Raw genomic sequence first — 20,541 nt, forward strand, 5'->3', positions numbered from 1 at the left:
CAACTTGAACCTGGGGTCTGCTTCTTTTTAAAGCGGATGTCTCAAGACATAAACTTATCCCCTGCCCACAGGAGAGAGGGGTATGTGCCTGATTGGTGATGGTCTGATCGCTGGGTATCCCACTGATTATGAAAATGCCGGTCCTTCGTTTTCCCATATAATTGGAGCCGTGGCTAAGCATGTGCACTGCAGCTCCATACATCTCTGTAGAATGCTGAAGAGAACCCAGAGCAAATCCCTTTCCAGTTGCTGTTGTGTTCCCTCCTCTTAAACTTAAACTCTACTATTGGAGCCACTTTATAGCTTAACTTTAGTTGTACCTGAAAATTCAAGTTTGATCATGGTTCTCTTTTTCCCCAATAGTATATCACAGGAGTCAGTAAGCTTAGGGATACATTTATACGCAGTCTTAAGGCCCTATTACAAGCAACAGTTCTCGCTCAAAATTTGTCCAAACAGCCGAAAATGAGCGATACCGTTACATGTAAACGCGGGCATCGTGCGCTTTTCGTTTGAAGGATGATTTTAAGGGTAGCTTAAAATCCATTATTCAGCTACTGAGAGATAAAGCGAACACCTTTATCTCTCAATAGACCACATGCTGTGCTCTCCACGGCATGCTTACACTAGCTGGCAGAGAACAATGTAATCTGCCGACAGTCGCGAGGAGAAAAATGCAGCTGTTTGCACAGCTGGGCGTGTGTTTAAACACACACAGGGCTCTGCAAACAGCTCCTGGAGGCCCTTTTACATGCAAATGAAGATGATCCTGTTAATGGCCAATAACACTTTATGCAAATACATCGCTAAATCTTAGTCATTTGAAAGATTATCTTTGCGTGTAAAGGGGCCTTTAGTCTCTTCTATTAGATCCCCTGGAAATATGACAAAGGGCATATTGGCTTTGGATATTAAACTTAGCTACTTTTAAACCTTAAAGTAGCAATAAACATAGAAATGGCAGAAAAGTAAAGTGAAAGTAAAAAAGAAACATAGTTGCCCCCATAGTTTGTCAGCCTGCAGCATTTTCTGCATGCTCCTAAAGCAAACTGTCTTGCAGAAATCTGGCAGAGTGTACAAGGAGTAATCTCTTGCCGATCTGCTCCATTTTTGGCTAGGGAATGGCTGAAAGGGTGGGACTTGGTCATCTGTAGTAGAACAAAGATCTCTGAGGGGAGAGGCTCCTGCTGCAGCCAGTTGTCTTACAGACGGACACAGGACAGTAAGGAGGAAGAACACGGCTGATCTCTTTTTGCCCCATAAGAATTCTTTCTATATTTCTCAGTTGTAATTGTAATATGGGACGCAAAGGCAAATCTTTAAAATAATAATACATAAAAACTGTATAAACTTGGTGTCACTGGAATCGTGCTGACCCAGAAAATGTTATCACTCTGCATGATGAACGCCTTACAAGTGATATCCAAAAAAACTTTTGTTTTACCAATCCTCCTAAAAATGAATGCTATACAATACATTGTGTACCCCAAAATGACGCCATCAAAAATATAACTTAGTAAAAAAAATAAGTCCCCATACGTCTACGTTGAGGGAAAAATTAAAATGTTCTAGCTTTAGGAATGCGATGATGGGAAAAAAGATAAATGAGTTGGTCCCAAACAGACTTCGGTACTGGGAGGTTAAGGGCACGATCACCCATTGTTGTGTTTTTGCCACTACGATGATCTACGTCAGCACCAGCTGTTGTTTACATGGAATTGGATTTTTTTTAAGACTTTGGCCTAACAGACTGATATAGTCAAAAACAGCTGCTTGGAACTGACCCAGCCGACCTTGGCCCTTAGACGGTCTTTAGGGACAAACGAGGGACAATATTGCTGCTATTGTATTCTTCTATTGTCCTTTATGTTGACTTTCCTCCTGACTGAAGAACTTTGTGTTTATTTTCTTTTAATGATGCTCGCCAATACGACTATGCAGCAGTACGTTGCTGGCTATAGATATTGGGCTTATCAAAGTTTTAGACAAAAAGTATTTACTGCTAAGATGTCCCTGATGATACACTGAATGGCCTCTTTATTAGGGACCATTTGCCCACAAAGACAATCTTTCAAAGATTGAAATCATTTTGCATAAAATGTTAATGGATACTAATGTCCATTAACACTTTATTAGCTTTATTTGCGTGTAAAATGGCCCATAGGAGCTGTTTGCGGAGCCCAGCGTGTGGTCTGAGCTCTGCACACAGCTCCATTGTTCTTGCACAGGCTGTCGGCAGAATACAATGTAATCTTCGACTCCCATGGAGAACACAGCTTGCCGTCCCTGTTATCTCTCTCCGGCTGAACGATGGATTTTAAGCTCCCCTTGAAATCATCGTTCAGCCGGAAAGTAAAAGATGGCAGCGTTTACATGCAACAACTAGTTGTTCCTTAGCATGGATGGGCTATAATAGCAGGCAACTTGTGACCTTAAAAAAAAGGTGTCAGAAGAGGATGTCAAAAATCATTCTGAGGAACAGGCGGCGCACGGTCAAGCAAATTGCAGCCAAATACAATGCTGGTGGTCCAGCTAACATGCCTGAAAGCACATGTCTGTTGTTTTAACAACAGACAACTAATTCAAGTACCATCGCTGTCTAAAAGAAAGAGAAAGGCGAGACTACAGTGAGCAAATGAGAATGCAAACATTGGAATACTGAACAGGGGAAAAACATTTCCAGGTTAGATAAATCCAGATTTCTGTTGCCCCATGCTGATGGGAGATGAGAATTTGGCACAAGCAGCATGAATCGATGAACCCATCTTGTCCGCTGTTCAGAGCATTTCAGCACTTCCATCTAATTTGTGGAAACTGCAAGAAGCTTCCTGTCCACAGGGGCCAATATTCCTGCACAATGCATGTTATGAAGAATTGCTGTGGTTCTGAAGGTCTAACATGCTACAACATGGGCAGGGGTCTCTAATTAAGTGTCCACTCAGCGTACATCCTTGTTAGGCCTATTTCACATCTCGACCAAAAATCACATGAACGAGAGGCATGGTTGCGACTGCATCTCCCGTTTTGTTGCCCATTCACACGCCAGGGCTTCGGCATGTATACGCCGCAGCCCGAAATACCACGGCCAGGGGAGAGAGTTAAAGGGGTTGTCCCGCGCCGAAACGGGGTTTTTTTTTTTCAAACACCCCCCCCCCCCCCCCCGTTCGGCGCGAGACAACCCCGATGCAGGGACTGAAAAAAAGAACAGCACCGCGCTTACCTGAATCCCCGCGCTCCGGTGACTTCTATACTTACCGGTTGAAGATGGCCGCCGGGATCTTCTTCCTCCGTGGACCGCAGCTCTTCTGTGCGGTCCATTGCCGATTCCAGCCTCCTGATTGGCTGGAATCGGCACGGGGCGGAGCTACACGGAGCCCCATTGAGAAGATAAGAAGACCCGGACTGCGCAAGCGCGTCTAATTTGGCCATTCGACCATTTTAGACGGCGAAAATTAGACGGCAACCATGGAGACGAGGACGCTAGCAACGGAGCAGGTAAGTGAAAAACTTTTTATAACTTCTGTATGGCTCATAATTAATGCACAATGTACATTACAAAGTGCATTAATATGGCCATACAGAAGTGTATAGACCCACTTGCTGCCGCGGGACAACCCCTTTAAGTGGGACGGGCAGGAGCTTAGTTTCCTAGTCGTGCTAAACTCCCTCCCCAGCCTATGGGAGCTGCCTTCAAAGGAAGAGGGAGGGACTTTAGTAAGGAGAGCTGCTGCTAAACTCCCTCCCCCTTCCCTTTCCTGATGGCTCTCATAGACTCCCATGGGAGTCTATGGGAACGGCCAGCATACTCCGTCAACAGATAGGAATGTGCACCGTATGCACTATCTCTTTCGGCCGGCCGATTTTATGCACCTGAAAGTCTCCAATCCGAACAACTGCATTGAAATCCAATGCTTCAGATGGTCGCAATTTTTGGCTGGCGTTCGATCGCGGCAAAATCGCCACGATAAAACGCTCTTGTGAAACTAGCCTCAGCCTGTATACCTGTTGGCCATGTAGCATAGTCCGACCGGTACTCCAGTGGGTTAATCTTCTGACTTAAAGCCATATTGTCATTAGTGTGTTAATCAATACGACCATCTCGAAGCAAGATCTCACTTTGAGCAAACCGCAGCAAAATCGAAAACACATTTGTGAGTTTTCTCGCCGTCTCCTGATGTGTTTACTCGCGCCTATTTACGCTGTACGCATGTTTGCTCCCTTACCTCTACAGCTGTTACACTCCTTTCATATAGATCCTTTTTTTTTAACTTTTGGACACGGTATAATTCCCAATCGAGACTTGTTTAAAGTCAGATGAATATCCGAGTCACATGTTTCAAGGCTTTTTTTTTTTTTTTCTTGACTGCCACGAAAATCTGGGATATTTCCCAGAACCACCTGAGGCGCTTTAGTTTGCATTTTAAACGGTCTGACAGCACATTGGGGATCTTAAGATTGATTTATGTTAATGAAACGAATGTATATTTTACGCTTGCAGGTAAGGTAGAGCATTAGGTAATGATAATGAAGGGCCCGTAATAAGGTAATCATAAATGCTACCTTTGAAGGCGGCAATTATTTATTAACACGTGGCCTGGGTCCAAGCCATGAGTTAAGCTGGAAGGGATGTGCGTATGTGGTTTAACCAAAAACAGTTGTTAATCAATTAGAAAATCCTTGCATAATAGCGATTACATTTATTTGCACATACCTGCATCAATAAAATTCACATTTTTCATTGGTTGTCTAGACATGAATTTAATTCGCTAAGCAAAAAAAAAAGTCGCCTTGTGCAAGAAAGGCCTGACGTAATAACTTAGAAATTTTATATGAAAAATCCCCCATACGAGCCATTTCTGGGTGTGTTGCAATTACAGATTACAATGGAAAGCTCTTAAAGGGTAATGCAAAATAAAATCAGCCATACTTCATTCCAGGTGACTCTTATAGGTTAAGTGGTTTTTTTACATAACTCGGTCTAGTTTAGGTTTATGGCCTTTTTATGCATTTTATAGTTCAGATGCCTATAGCTCCAATCAGATATAGGCCTGATTTCCCATTGCAACCACAGCTTTACAAGTATGACTTTAGTAGATTTGGATCAGCGTCTTAAAGGGGTTGTTAAAGGGAAAAGTCAACTTAATTTTTGCATCTAAAGGACTTAACCACACTGTCCGTTTTAAGTAGGGATTTCGGAAGTGTGTCACATCCTGACGGCAGGTCTCCTGATCCGAACTCTGAGTATCATACGAGCACAACAGACTTTAGATGTGGCACATGCATTGCAAGAAAGCCTGTTGGTGACCGAAATAAAGAGGTGTATTGGCAGTCACTAACAGGTTAAAATGATTCGCAAGGTTGCTTCATTATTGGAATGGAACAATCCAAGATCTTGGTCAAAAGATGGAACTTACCAAAGGGGTTGTTGCACTTCTAGGTGTTTTGCTGAAGGAAGCAGATGGTTCCGCGTGTCGTGTAATGATCCAGGCTGGCACTTCAGACTGAGTCTTATTGAAGCAAGTGGAACTCAGGCTGCAGTACCAACCCTGGCCACTGCACAAGGTACGGAGCTGTCTGCTTCTAGCAGCGAAACACGTCGAAGTGGGATAACCCTTTGATGATTATGATAAAAAGTTCTGCAACCTTGTGAAATGCTTTGGGCTTAATGCCTTCAACATTTTGAAGATTTCTGTTTGTGGTCAGCAAATTAAATAAATCTTCTTTACAACCAGAGGTAGAAATCCTTCTGCAGGCCTAATACACAGAAATAAAGATCTACTACAGTTTATTATGCAGTGCTCTGTGAGCTTTACAGCCTGGACTGAGAGATTTAAATTTGAGCTCACAGAGCATTGCCTGTATTGGATATTGTAGCAAACCTTCAGCTCAGCAGCCATATCCAATGTAATGCTTTAATTTTGTTTTCTCTTTGCCACGTAGGTTCACGCATTAAATATTTTGAGAGCCATTTTTCGGGACACTCGTCTAGGTGAAAATGTCATTCCTTACGTAGGAGAGGGAACCCAAGCTGCAATTCTTGGCTTTACATCTCCAGTCTGGGCTGTAAGTCTTCATTTTTTTATTCATTTGTGTTCTGTTAGTCCAAACAAATCAACCAGCATTTTTATCTGCTTCAAAGTCAATTCCTCTCCAACTTTTTGCAGTTTTTTCTGAGTGAACCATAATGTAGTGACAGGCTCGCTGATTACAGTGACATGTCTGCTGTATGTACCGCTGCAATAGTTGGCATTTTTTTTACTAGCAGCCAGACAGAGAGGACTACAGGAAGTAGTCCTCAATATTCATGAGCTACAACTAGCCATGTCCAACCCTCCAGCCACTGACAGCTGTCTCACTAGGCACAGTAATATGCAAAGAACAGTCAAACAGGGCGAGCTGGGTGGAGATAGTCTGCAGCTCATGAATATCGAGGACTACTTCCTGTAGTTCTCTATATATGTACTGCTACTAATAAAATGGGTGTTGATTAGAGATGAGCAAACGTGCTCGTTTAGAGCAATTACTCGATCGAGCATCGCTTTTTTCGAGTAACTGCCTAATCGGGCGAAAAGATTCGGGGGGCTGCGGGGGGGAAGAGAGAGAGAGCTCCCCCCTGTTCCCCCCTTCTACCCCACGCTCCACCCCGCCCCTCGGCACCCCCCTAATCTTTTCGCCCGAGTAGGCAGTTACTCGAAAAAAATGCTGCTTGTTCGAGTAATTGCTCTAAACGAGCACGTTCGCTCATCTCTAGTGTTGATTCATCTTTTTTGTTTTTAGCACTCAGAGCTCAGTTTTTCTGACACACAGCTCCAAATCCCCCTACATGGACATAGATTTAAAGGGAACGTAACACCTATATTTGGTTTTACTAATTAAAACTACATAGTGAAAGATTTTCCATTTTTTTATGTTTTAAGTCTCTGATTGTAGATTTTGTATTCTATTGTCTGTATATGACTATGGGGGTGGCCATCTGTAGAGATATGCTTTACAGCAGCTTCATGAGCCATTCATACAATGGTCAGGAGAGGACCCATTGACTTCTATAAGAAAGTATTGTTGGCACGCTCTGTGACCTGTACAGAGGTCATTAAACAGGGAGGGGACGGAGGTGAACTGTGACCATCGCTTATTGTGAATGGGGGATCCTGTGTCTCTATCTATATGTGTTATCCTTCATTGTAATCATGCCTATAATGATAATGAGATGACTGCTGAAAAGTTTTCTCTACAGAATAGGAAGTGTCAAACCATTATTAGTGGTCAGTATGAAAACTTCAGGATTTCTTTTTTTTTTTTTCTTTTTTTTTTAAATATAGTTTGTGGCATTGAAAAAAAAATTTAAAAAATCACCAAATATTTTTTTAAAAAGTGTTTAACATGAAAACTTGATTCGTACAATAGGTTATTTTCTGTGATACATAATGTCAGCCTGCAGCCACCACTAGATGGAGCTTGGGAGCTTTCTGCATATGAGCCATGTAGCGTAAACTCCATCTAGTGGTAGCAACTGGAAGCCAGAATGTTCTCTCAAATGTACGTCTGTGCATGGGGATTTGGAGCTTCGTATGTGCAAAACAAAGCCCTGCCTGCTATAAAGATGTGTTCCTTCCTTAGAGATCTTTTACCTCCATAATACAGATTAAGCTTCATGACCGTTGTGTTTTATTCTACATAGTACAAGGAAATTACATAAGTGTTTTGCAAACTTAGGAAACAAACTTTACTTGGGGGCTTTTACCATAGAGCTGCAGTGAAGGGGTTAATGCAGGATGTGGAGGCCTCACCCAAACTAAAATCTCAGCATGGTTTGCTAGTTGTTATGTAGTTCAGCAAATAACCTCGCTCTGGGAGTGTATGGGGAGCGGGACGGTGCATGTTTGACTAGCAGATATACTTACCTTCATGCACTTGTAACATCTGTTGCACATAAAATCTTTATGCTCCCAAGACCTTAAGCCGTGAGTTATTGCTTTTCCACTGTCACGTCTTTGGACAGATTAGACTTGGTGCCATGGTACCCTCTGAGCCTCTTCCCTTCTTCTCTAGAAAGCTGTGCCAAGGAGAAGCACTGACTAATGAATTTACATTTCTGCAGCAGAGGCATGCTACTCCCATGTGCTCCCATGATACGGGCTGTTCTTGTTGGAAACATTAAGCACTTTCCCCCAGATACCGGTTATGTCTCAACTTGAATGATTGCAGGAACAGAAAAATGTAGCGTGAATGCAAATAACTAACCAAGAAACGTGTTCATATTAATATGTGCTACACATCATGCAGTTAGTAGATGTCCTCCGGTTGTCATCTCCAATCTAGAACATATCATATACAGTGCACAAAGTACCTAAGTGGTAGACTGCTTCATAGACCTCCGCTGTTGGTCGGTCAGACAGGTCACTTGCAAATAGGGGAGGTGGAACAATATCTCTGCAGCGCCACCTATTGGAAGGCAGCTTTCCTGCAAGTCAATGTTAAACTCTTTATGCAAGCCTTGTAACAATGACTGGGAATTGAAAGTGAAGTCAGGATCCATACACAGACAGCTGTTTGGGGTGTTTGCCCCTCAGCAGTGTGCAGTAGGTTTCTGGCTTGGCTAGCAAGAGGCCTGTGAGATGGGTCAGGAACGCTATCTTTTCTCCTTAGGGAGAGCACCTAGAAGGTGAGTGAGTGAGGAGAGATAAGGCCATTCATGCTCCTTTGGCTTGTATAAAGAGTCTAACATTGACTTGCAGGAATGCTGCTTTCCAATAGGTGGCGCTGCAGAGGCATTGTTCCATCTGTCTTATTTGCATATTACCCAGAGGAGCATGAATGGCCTTATAAGTCTCCTCACTCACTCACCTTCTAGGTGCTCTCCCTAAGGAGAAATGACAGGGGACTTTGCATGTCGAAAATGCCGAGGTGAACCACGCCAGCGCTCCTAATTGGATATGAAAAGGCCATCCAGTATTTTTTAAAAGCAGTCCACACCCCCCCAGTGAGTAAATGTTGTTAGATCACAGGTAAGGCTCATTGTATTTTAATGGCAACGCATTTGACACTTTTTCATGTAAACCTTTAATTCCTAAGTTAGGCAACTTTCAGTCTTCTTCTTTCTTCCCAGCACGGCCGTCATTTCAGTTTTCCATTTTCAATATGGAAAACTGCTTATGGAGGGAAGCGGTCCAGAACCGTAGGGTTTACTATGCTAAATGGAGCCACTTTGGACTCCTTTTCACATGGTTTCCGTTCCTGTCGTTTTTTTCAATTAGATAGTGAAGCACTGTTTACAGAATTGTAGTTATTTTATGGTGTTTCCACCTCGCCTTTCGAGAACTATGGAACTTAATATTGACAGCTGCAATGTGGTGGCCTTGAAAACACCGCTTAGCCCTAGTCACTTCAATGGGGATGTTTCTAGAAGAAAGCAGCCATGTTTTTCTAGTTTTAGACAACTCCTTTAAGGGACTTATTCAACCCACCCAATTGTTTTTTTTTAACCTGTCTAGAATGGTGGGAAAACATATTTATACTCGACCCCCCTCGATCCTCCTGCTATGCCTGATCCCCTACTGCTCCTGCTTCCTGCAGCAGTTATGATGTCAATAACTCCAAGAGCATGTGACTGCTGCAGCCAATCAACAGCTTACTTTGACCAGTGACTAACTGCAGCAGTCACATGTTCTTGTGTCGGGACGTCATTGCTGCTGCAGTAGGAAGTGAAGAGTAGGGTGTACACCGAGCACTGGATGGCTTCTCACCATCCAGTGCCGCCTTTTTTGGGGGGGGGGGGGACTGGATAACCCTAGTGACCTTTACTGTACCTGTTCTAACAACATAATATGTATATGGCTGCCTGAACACGAAAGGGTCGGATTCCACATGCCCACAGCAGAATTCGACCCTGTGCCCAGCCGGCATCCACGCATACCTCCCATTTCGTTTTCTCTTCTGTACTGTGGATGGTCCAGATGGCCGGCCGTCAGACATGCGGAGTACAGATTTTTTTTTTTAACCCTTGGTTCTCCCGCGCCATCTCCTGGCGATTACACGGAATCTGCAACCTTTCTGCAATGTCAATTGCAGAAGGGCCATAGGTCGGACTGCTTCCATTGACTTCAATGGAAGCCATCAGCGTGGAATCCGCTCCAAAATAAAGCAAGCTGCCATTTTTTTCTCTGCAAGCAGAAATCGAAATTGATTTTCGCTCGTGTGCAGGAAGAATCACTTTTCCATAGCATGCTATGGAAGGTATTTGTTGCAGAACCCGGAGGCGGACACCCACTTCGGATTCCGCAATGCAAATCCAGTCGTGTGCAGCCGGCCTAATGCAGTCATGGCCAAAAGTTTTAAGATTGACACAAAGTTTTGTTTTCACAGTTTGCTGCTTCAGTGTTTTTAGATCTTTTTTTCAGATGTTTCTGAGGTTAGTGGAGTACAATTATAAGTATTTCATAAGTTAAACATTTTATTGACATACACTACCGTTCAAAAGTTTGGGGTCACATTGAAATGTCCTTATTTTTGAAGGAAAAGCACTGTACTTTTCAATGAAGATAACTTTAAACTAGTCCTAACTTTAAACAAATGCACTCTATACATTGCTAATGTGGTAAATGACTATTCTAGCTGCAAATGCCTGGCTTTTTGTGCAATATCTACAAAGGTGAATAGAGGCCCATTTCCAGCAACTATCATTCCAGTGTTCTAATGGTACAATGTGTTTGCTCATTGGCTCAGAAGGCTAATTGATGATTAGAAAACCCTTGTGCAATCATGTTCACACATCTGAAAACAGTCTAGCTCGTTACAGAAGCTACAAAACTGACCTTCCTGTGAGCAGATTGAGTTTCTGGAGCATCACATTTCTGGGGTCAATTAAACGCTCAAAATGGCCAGAAAAAGAGAACTTTCATCTGAAACTCGACAGTCTATTCTTGTTCTTAGAAATGAAGGCTATTCCATGCGAGAAATTGCTAAGAAATTGAAGATTTCCTACAACGGTGTGTACTACTCCCTTCAGAGGACAGCACAAACAGGCTCTAACCAGAGTAGAAAAAGAAGTGGGAGGCCGCGTTGCACAACTAAGCAAGAAGATAAGCACACTAGAGTCTCTAGTTTGAGAAACAGACGCCTCACAGGTACCCAACTGGCATCTTCATTAAATAGTACCCGCAAAACACCAGTGTCAACATCTACAGTGAAGAGGCGGCTGCGGGATTTTGGGCTTCAGGGCAGAGTGGCAAAGAAAAAGCCATATCTGAGACTGGCCAATAAAAGAAAAAGATTAAGATGGGCAAAAGAACACAGACATTGGACAGAGGAAGACTGGAAAAAAGTGTTGTGGACGGATGAATCCAAGTTTGAGGTGTTTGGATCACAAAGAAGAACGTTTGTGAGACGCAGAACAAATGAAAAGATGCTGGAAGAATGCCTGACGCCATCTGTTAAGCATGGTGGAGGTAATGTGATGGTCTGGGGTTGCTTTGGTGCTGGTAAGGTTGGAGATTTGTACAGGGTAAAAGGGATTCTGAATAAGGAAGGCTATCACTCCATTTTGCAACGCCATGCCATACCCAGTGGACAGCGCTTGATTGGAACCAATTTCATCCTACAACAGGACAATGACCCTAAACACACCTCCAAATTGTGCAAGAACTATTTACAGCAGAAGCAGGCAGCTGGTATTCTATCAGTAATGGAGTGGCCAGCGCAGTCACCAGATCTGAACCCCATTGAGCTGTTGTGGGAGCAGCTTGACCGTATGGTACGCCAGAAGTGCCCATCCAACCAATCCAACTTGTGGGAGATGCTTCTAGAAGCGTGGGGTGCAATTTCACAAGCTTACCTCAACAAATTAACAGCTAGAATGTCAAAGGTATGCAATGCTGTAATTGCTGCAAAAGGAGGATTCTTTGACGAAAGCAAAGTTTGATGTAAAAACAATGTTATTTCAAATACAAATCATTATTTCTAACCTTGTCAATGTCTTGACTCTATTTTCTATTCATTTCACAACGCATGGTGGTGAATAAGTGTGACTTTTCATGGAAAACACAAAATTGTTTGGGTGACCCCAAACTTTTGAACGGTAGTGTATATATCAAGTTTAGGCAAAGACTTAATATTTACAGTCTTGACCTTATTTTTCAAGACTTGTAGAATTCGCTCTAACTTGCTGGATATTCGCTTCTGCATCCTGGCTGATCACAACCCATTCTTGCCCAATCGGTGCTTGGAGTTTATCACAATTTATATGTTTTTGTTTGGCCATCTGTTTTCTAAGGTTTGGCCACCGATTCGCAATAGGATTTAGATCTGGACAGTTTCCTGGCCATTGACCTAAAATTTCAGTGTTTTCTTCTCAAAGCCACTTAGTTGTCACTTTTACCTTGTGACATGGTGCTCCATCATGCTGGAAAAAGCATTGCTGATCACCAAATTGCTCCTTGATCGTTGAGAGAAGCTCTTGGAGGATATTTAGATACCATTCTTTATTAATGGCGGTGTTCTTGGGCAAAATTATGAGTGAGCCTGCTGCCTTACATGAAAAGCAACCCCACACATGAATGGTCTCAGGATGCTTTACTGTTGACATGACCCAGGACTCATGGTAGTGCTCATATTTTCTTTTCCAAGATATCCCAAACAGTATGATGGGGGCTTCATCAAAGAAAATCACTTTTCCCCAGTCCTCTGCAGTCCCATCCCTGTACTACTCGTATTCTGTCCTTGATGTTTTGCTTGAAGCGAAGTGATTGCTTTGTTGCCCTTCTTCACACCAGGCCGGCCTCCAAAAAGCCTTCGACACACTGTGTGTGCAGATGCCCCGACACCTGCCTCCTAAGCAGGCTCTGCACTGGTGCTGAACCGATTCCGTAGCTGAATCCTCTTTAGGAGACGCTCCTGGCACTACTTGATGATGTTAGCGGGTGATTTTATGGCAGGGCTGAAATTCTATGGAAATTGGGGTTTTGTCGTTAAGTTAATTTTCAAGGAATGACTTTGCAGTTTATTGCAATTCATCTGATCACTCTTCATAACCATCTAGAGTTAATGTAAATAGACACTATAAAAACTGATGAAGGGGTTATCCCCGAAACACGGTTTCATAAGCTGATTACGTACTTTATTAAATAAAAGGAAAAGTTTTCCACACCTTTTGTCACTTCCTACTTGCTTTAACCTGGAGTGTTGTACCTCCAGGTTAAAGTACCCTGTTGTACCTCCTCTAGCTTAGATACAAGATGTAATATGGGTGGGCATGGAGGCTCTAGTAACCTGTTGGGCCGCCTCTAGCTTGGAATATAAGATGTAATACGGGCAGACATGGAGGCTCTAGTACCCTTTTGGGCCAACTCTAGCTTGGATACAAGATGTGATACGGGCAGGCATGAAGGCTCTTGTATCCTGTTGGTCCGCCTCTAGCTTGCATTCCAGATGTGCTGCAGGTGGGCATGGAGGCATACAAGTTCTGTATGGTATCCTGCAGCATAACGGTCCACATTTGCTGTAACTGAGCCTCTAGATCATGCAAACTTGTAGACTGTCAACGTTGGCATCCCAGATGGTCCCATACATGTTCTATTAGCAATAAACCTGGCGAATGAGCAGACTACAGAAGTGTGGCAATGTTGTGGAGACCTTCATGTTACACCCTTGTGTGCGGCCGTGTATTATCCTGCTGAAAAATACTTCTTAGAAAGCCGTGCCATGAGAGGAACCGATGTGGCTGCAGGATGTCCTGAACATATCGCTGAGCTGTCATTGTCCCTCATACCACTACTAGGGGTGACCGACTGTCATATGCAATGGCTTCCCCGACCTTCACACCAGCAGTGGGGGGGGGGGGGGCAGTGTTTCGCTCCACAGCAATGGCAAGATTGGGGCGCTCACCTCTAGGCTCCCAGACACGAACAAGCCTGCCGTCAGTGCCCAATCTAAACCTGGAAATGTTGCGTAAGACCAACCAGTTCCACTTCATAGCAGAGCAGTTTTGTCACTTACAACACCACTGCAAACTGAAGTGGCTGTGTGTGGGTGTCAAAGGGCGTACACATAGTGGCCATCACAAGAACAAATATCCTTCAGCCTAGCATCTGGAAATGGTTTCAATATACACAGGGGCCTGTAACAATGGTGCCACCTGTCTCTGGATGGTGGACAACAAAACAGTTGGAGCTGCTCGTGCTTGTTGTACAGACGATCCTCTCTACTGGTGTCTGTCAAGTGTGTCCTGAGCCCGGTCACCTTGTGTGCCCTTACACATCCACTGGTCCCAACACCCCCCAACAGTCTGGTCAGAACGGCCCAAGTGTTGGGCATTTGGTAATAAAACCATCCCGCTTCTCGCATTCTGGTAATTCGCCCCTTTTCAATGCATATCTAGCGGCCAACAAGCTCTACACAAGTGGAAGAAGAGGTCACTACACACAAGGAGCCTCTGAGAACCTTTTTATAGACCAAGGATGGAACTACTTTTAGGTCCTCAGGTGACAAGACGGTTCATCTAATCGCACTACAGCTGTAATGATTTGCATATCTGCCTGAGATGGAACTGCATGCCAAGTTTTGCAGCGAAATGACAACTTCTAGGGGCTGGATGTTTTCAGAGTGTCCATGCACACACATTACCATGTGGCCTCAGCAGCTGAGCTGCTTTTCCTCATTTAATGTGTGATATAAGCAGTACTTTGGAAGAAATTTCATAGCATATATTTCTTTTATTGTGCTTCAAGCTTTTCTTATATATCCATCCACTGAAAGTTTATTAAAATATGACATCTGCTAAAGCCATTCCTCGAAGTGCTCTGCCTTGGATAATATCCTTGCAAAGGAGTTTTAGTACGGTTGTTAAGGGAATTGATGGGTGGATGAGTTTTTAGGTTTTTTTTTCGAATAGGAAACTACCCCTCTGTGCTGACACATGTGCTGCACTTTTATGTAATTATTGTTTTAATAGCTTTTTTATTCCTTCTACATGTTTGGTTGCTTGGCCCATTTTTTTTTATTAGACACATGATAGGGAAGTTCTTGAGACACGAATGCAGCGCTGGTTTTTGGTTGCATGCAAAAAGCGTATTCACCCTCTTAAATCCATCCTTTCACAATGCAGTGGACAGTTTCCAAATATACGTAGGGCAATGCACATTTATATATGTGCAGGATGTCTAGAGAAGAGCAAGGTTTGTGGGCATTGTAATCAATAGTGTTTTCACTCAACATCTGTTATCAATGTGCTAGACTAGAGATGAGCGAACCCCATTGACTACAATGGGAGACCCGAGCATTTTTGTATGTGGGACGCCGGGTCCTGAGCTTTTTTTATTTTTTTTCCCTTGGTTCGTGTGTTCTCTCCCTCTCTCTCTCCCTCTCCCTCTCCCTCTCCCTCTCTCTCTCCCTCTCCCTCTCTCTCTCCCTCTCCCTCTCCCTCTCCCCCTCTCTCTCTCTCCCTCTCCCCCTCTCTCTCCCCCTCTCTCTCTCTCCCTCTCCCCCTCTCTCTCCCCCTCTCTCTCTCTCCCTCTCCCCCTCTCTCTCCCCCTCTCTCTCTCCCTCTCCCCCTCTCTCTCCCCCTCTCTCTCCCCCTCTCCCCCTCCCCCCTCCCTCTCCCCCTCCCCCCTCCCTCCCCCCTCCCTCTCCCCCTCCCTCCCCCCCTCCCTCTCCCTCTCTCTCTCCCTCTCCCTCTCTCTCTCCCTCTCCCTCTCCCTCTCCCCCTCTCTCTCTCTCCCTCTCCCCCTCTCTCTCCCCCTCTCTCTCTCTCCCTCTCCCCCTCTCTCTCCCCCTCTCCCCCTCCCCCCTCCCTCTCCCCCTCCCCCCTCCCTCCCCCCTCCCTCTCCCCCTCCCTCCCCCCCTCCCTCTCCCCCTCCCTCTCCCCCTCCCTCTCCCCCTCTCCCCCTCCCTCTCCCCCTCCCTCTCCCCCTCTCCCTCTCCCCCTCCCCCTCCCTCTCCCCCTCTCTTTTCCCCTCTCTCTCCCTCTCTTTTCCCCTCTCTCTCCCTCTCTTTTCCCCTCTCTCTCCCTCCCCCTCTCTCCCTCCCCCTCCCCCTCTCTTCCTCCCCCTCTCTCCCTCCCCCCTCTTGTAATTCTGCATTTCTTCTGCAGCTGCAACTGAGGGTAGAAATGGGCAGCCCCCTCGAAGCTTCCTCTGGCCATAATAGATCATTTTCAGGGGTATGAGAAACTTAACCCATGATGGTGTACAACTCATTTTAAAAATGTTTTTTCCTAATGAGATAATGTCCTGTTAGGAGATACAACTAAGAACTATCCTCTTTAAAACTTTGCCTACTACGCTCTTATACTTCTAATTTAGACTACCAGTATGATTCTCCGCTAGTGGACAGGTGCCGGCGCTTACCATAGCAGTCCTATGGGAAGCATCGGCCGGTGCTGCCGTGGACAGGGGCCTAAAACAGCAAACAAAAAAAAAAAATAAAATCTTGCTTTCAGAGCGGTGAGTGTGGCACAACCTTCAGACATAAATGACCCAACTTTGATCATTGCCAAACAGATCTCAATTTATTAATGAAACCAGCTTGTAAACGCGTTTCGAGGTACATAGGCCTCTTCCTCAGTACTCGCTGGTGACACATGTCTGGATAGCGGATGGTGTATCTTACCAAGAATTCTTTCACCACTGAGTCATTTGCTCGAAGGGAGGGGGAAGTTTTCAGTTTTTTTTCTAATATATGTTAATTCATATTAAAAAAATAGGAATTCTATTAAAATGAGTTTATATAGATTTTCCTTTTGTCTATTAGACATATCTTTCAAGAATGTTTGGCTGTGTGTGTATGTGTATGTATATATATATGTATATAGCCACAATCTGTATTTAAAAAAAAAAAAAAAAAAACTAAAATCCTGCATTTTTCATATTGACCACATGCTACTCTGTCACTTCTTGATCTGTAGAGAATAGTTTGCAGCAGTCATCTCACTGAGGGCTCTTTTACATGGTCCAACAAAGTGTTCCGATTCTCATGCAAAAGCATGCACAGACTGAACATTCATGTTACTGATGAACGGTAAAAGCCAAATAAGCTGACAATTGAGTATGTGCCCATTTGTCACCTCATTGCTGGGATATTCAGATGGGTCAATTGTTGGGTGGGCAAACGTTCTTGCCCGATCATTGGCCTGTATAAAAGAGCCTCTATAGAACTGTTCTACATTCTGGCTCATGGAGATGGGGGTCCCGATCGGGGGGCCCTTATCTGTGATGGCTATATGCACTATGAATTGAGGTTCATTTCATGAGGCAACGCCATTTAAAGGCATAAGGAAGCAATCCAAATACTGCACAAGTGCGAAGAAGCCCCTCTTAATAGTAGGTGACCCGTGACCAGTACTGGGGCACTTGTTGACCCCCGTACAAGTTCTGAGAATGCCTCTTGATTTTCAATGTAATTTTGGTAATCGCATTGTACCATGCAGACACCCTATAGAGACAGCGTGAGTTAATGACATGTGCACAGCAATTACCGCTTCTCTATGTAATGGTGATTTCATGCGTGGAGCTGTACGGTGGACTTTACGGCTTTTTAGTGATTTCATGGCGATATTACGGTGAGCCCACCGCATCCATTGCTCTGTGCGGGGTGAGGGATGCAGCACAGTCACGGATTGGATTGTCTGAGGATGCATGGCTCACCTTGTGAAGTCCGTCTGCAGCACTTTAGTCTATGATTTCATCTCGGCGCCGCAGTCTAGGTTTTATGTTAATGGAGGTTTTACAGAGTGAGCACAATGCATGATCTCTGGAGCAGGGCCATTCACCTAGTCTGCACTATATTACAGTAGACCAGCTTTTCCTGGGATCCTCTTGTAAGGCCGCTTTCACAATTGATCATTTTCCCCTTCTAGTTTAAATTTGTTTCATATATAAATTTGCGCAATTTTTTCCCCATCCGTTTTACGTCTTAATCACATGATCTATAATATGGAAGCATACTTTATATTTGTGCATGACAAATACTGGACTGCAGTCTGGAGGATAGCAGCATATCCGATACTGAACAAAATGTATTAGGACCATTATTTAATTGCAACTTTCTAATCATATGTGTCCATGCTTAACCCCTTAGTGACCAGGCCATAGTGTTTTTACATCCTGCCCAAGTGGGCTTTAATCCTTGAGGGCGTAAAAACATGCTGTCATCCCGGGCTGCAGGGAGTCCTCTCCGGCAATGCGATGCCGATCACATTAAAGTGCAAAAAAGTATAAAAAAGGTAAAGATTCAGCTACCCTCATGGATCAGATCCATGGGGGCAGCTGAGATTACTCACCCGCCTTGTCTGAGGTGTCCCGCAGTGAACTGGTCCTCCCTGACCCGTCGACGCTCTTGTGCGCATCGCGCCAGACGGATGACATCATGCGCATGTGCAGAAGGCCGGGATCCCTGGCAGATTTAATATCTCCTGGCTCCCGGCTCCTGAAGGTATCTGGGAACCAGGAGATCTCACCGCAGTGAGCGGTTCCTGAGCCCGTGATCACAAAAAAGTTTAAAAGAGTGAAAATAAAGTGCAAGTTTCTCCTCCCCTCATGGATCTGATCCATGGGGGAGGTGAAAATACTCCCCTCGGGTCCTCCGTGATGTCCTGGTGATATTCATTGGGCGCTTGCACAGAGGGGCTCGCTCCCCAGGAAATTCACAATCCCTCTGCTCCTGGCTACCATGTGTAGCCAGGAGCAGAGAGTGGTCACTGGTAAAAAAGTTTTAAAAAAGTGTAAAAAAGTTTATAAAAAAGTTTAAGATGAAAGTACGTAACCGCGGACCTTACCCCAGCTTCTGCGCATGCACCTGTCGCCAAAATGGCGGACGCATGCGCAAAAGCCGTGGATTGCCAGGGTAATTTAAATTCTCCCTGCTCCTGGCTACAAAACTTAGCCAAGAGCCTGGAGATTTGACGGGGGGCCGCGGTGAGCAGTTCCTGGTCACGTGTTCGCCATTATCCAATGGATAATGGCGATCACGTAAAAGTTGAAAAAAATTGAAGTTTCATGTCCCATCACCGATGCGATCTGTGAGAGGAGATGAAAGTTTTTACCGGATGCCTCCGTATATGAACCCCGACGCAATCCTCCTCCGTGAACCCTCCCGGGTTCTGCACATGCGACCGCCGGCAAAATGAGCCCATTGTGCTCTATGGTCACGGATATACCCGCAGTCCATACACAACTACATTGTGTACGGGCTGCGGGTACCCGCGTCATCGCTAAGCGACGGTGACGGAAATACAAACAAAAAAAAAAAAGCACTGCGCATGACCACCCGTGTAAGTACACAGTTTTGCGCAGTACATTATGCGGCCGTACGCAGTGCCACGGCCGGGCTCACAGCTGGGATCCGCTGTAAGCCTCCACAAGCGGATTTCACATACAGTCGTGTGAGCCCGGCGTTATTCAGATCCGGGAACGCTCGCCTTCCCGCAGTTCCAGGAGCAGCTTGTTGAGCGCCTTCTGTGCGAGACCGCCACACCTAATCAAGCTTACGGAGCCTCACAGAGCGCCACTTTTTACACCCCATCCCTGCCACTAAGGTCAAAAAATACCCCCAAAAAAGCATGAGAGGGGGGGGATAACACGGTTGTGCCCTGCAATCCAACGGGTGTTCCCTCCATTATAGGCCTAGCCATGTGTCCTGTAAGTAGATCAGGGCCACAATGGGTATGTTTCTGAACACGGAACAAACAGGGGTATCAATTTTGGGGTGAAAGTCTTTATTCCTATGTACACTGTACAAAAAAAAAAAACGTTTTTAAATTGACAAAATTGTCAAAAATAGGACAATCGTAATTTTTTTCCTTCTGTTTTGCTTAGATTCATTCAAATACTGTGCGGTCAAAATATGCAGTACACCCCTTAATTCGTTAAGGGGTCTAGTTTTCAAAATGTTCAATGACTCTATAAGTGGGCAATGGGGCCTGGAATTTATTCCGTTGTACCCTGAAATCCAGCGGGTGCTTCTTTCATTATAGGCCTAGCCATGTGTCCTGTAAGTAGATTAGGGCCACAATGGGTATGTTTCTGAACACAGGACAAACAGGGGGATTCATTTTGGGGTGTAAATCCTCATTTTCATGGGCACTATAGGAAAAAAATATGTCTTTAAAATGACATATTTGCAAAAATATGAAATTTTACTTTTTCTCCTCTGAATTGAATTAATTTCTGGAAAAAAAAACTGTGGGGTCAAAATACTCCTGACCCCCCCCCCCCCTCAGTGAATACATTAAGGGGTTTAGTTTTTAAAATGGGGTCATTTGTGGGGGTATCTATTATTCTGACACTCATGAGGCTTTGCAATCTTGGCTTGGTATAGGAAAACAAAGTGTTCCTCAAAATGCTGAAAAGTAATGTTAAATTTGTACGTCTCCTAAATGTTTAAAAAACATAAGTTTTTCAAATGTGCATTTAGAATAAAGTAAACAGATACAAATATATCTTAGCAAAAATTTGTGCAGTATGTTTGCACATATTTGAGATATTACAATTAGAGATGAGCGAGTACGCTCGGGTACAGCGGTTACTCGAGCGAGCATCTCTCTTCTCGAGTAAC

At 44.4% G+C, this 20,541-nt stretch overlaps 1 protein-coding gene across 2 annotated transcripts in view; it reads left to right on the forward strand.

The window, feature by feature from the left end:
- Positions 1–20,541, forward strand: part of THADA (THADA armadillo repeat containing) — a 551,380-nt gene that overhangs the window by 194,604 nt on the left and 336,235 nt on the right. For both annotated transcript variants that reach the window (XM_066595569.1, XM_066595570.1), the window contains exon 25: positions 5,941–6,063. In XM_066595569.1, the coding sequence (XP_066451666.1) occupies positions 5,941–6,063 (123 nt within the window). The remainder of the gene's footprint in view (positions 1–5,940; positions 6,064–20,541) is intronic.

The sequence above is a fragment of the Eleutherodactylus coqui genome, chromosome 3 (assembly GCF_035609145.1).
Source record: "Eleutherodactylus coqui strain aEleCoq1 chromosome 3, aEleCoq1.hap1, whole genome shotgun sequence".
In the NCBI taxonomy this organism is placed as follows: domain Eukaryota; kingdom Metazoa; phylum Chordata; class Amphibia; order Anura; family Eleutherodactylidae; genus Eleutherodactylus; species Eleutherodactylus coqui.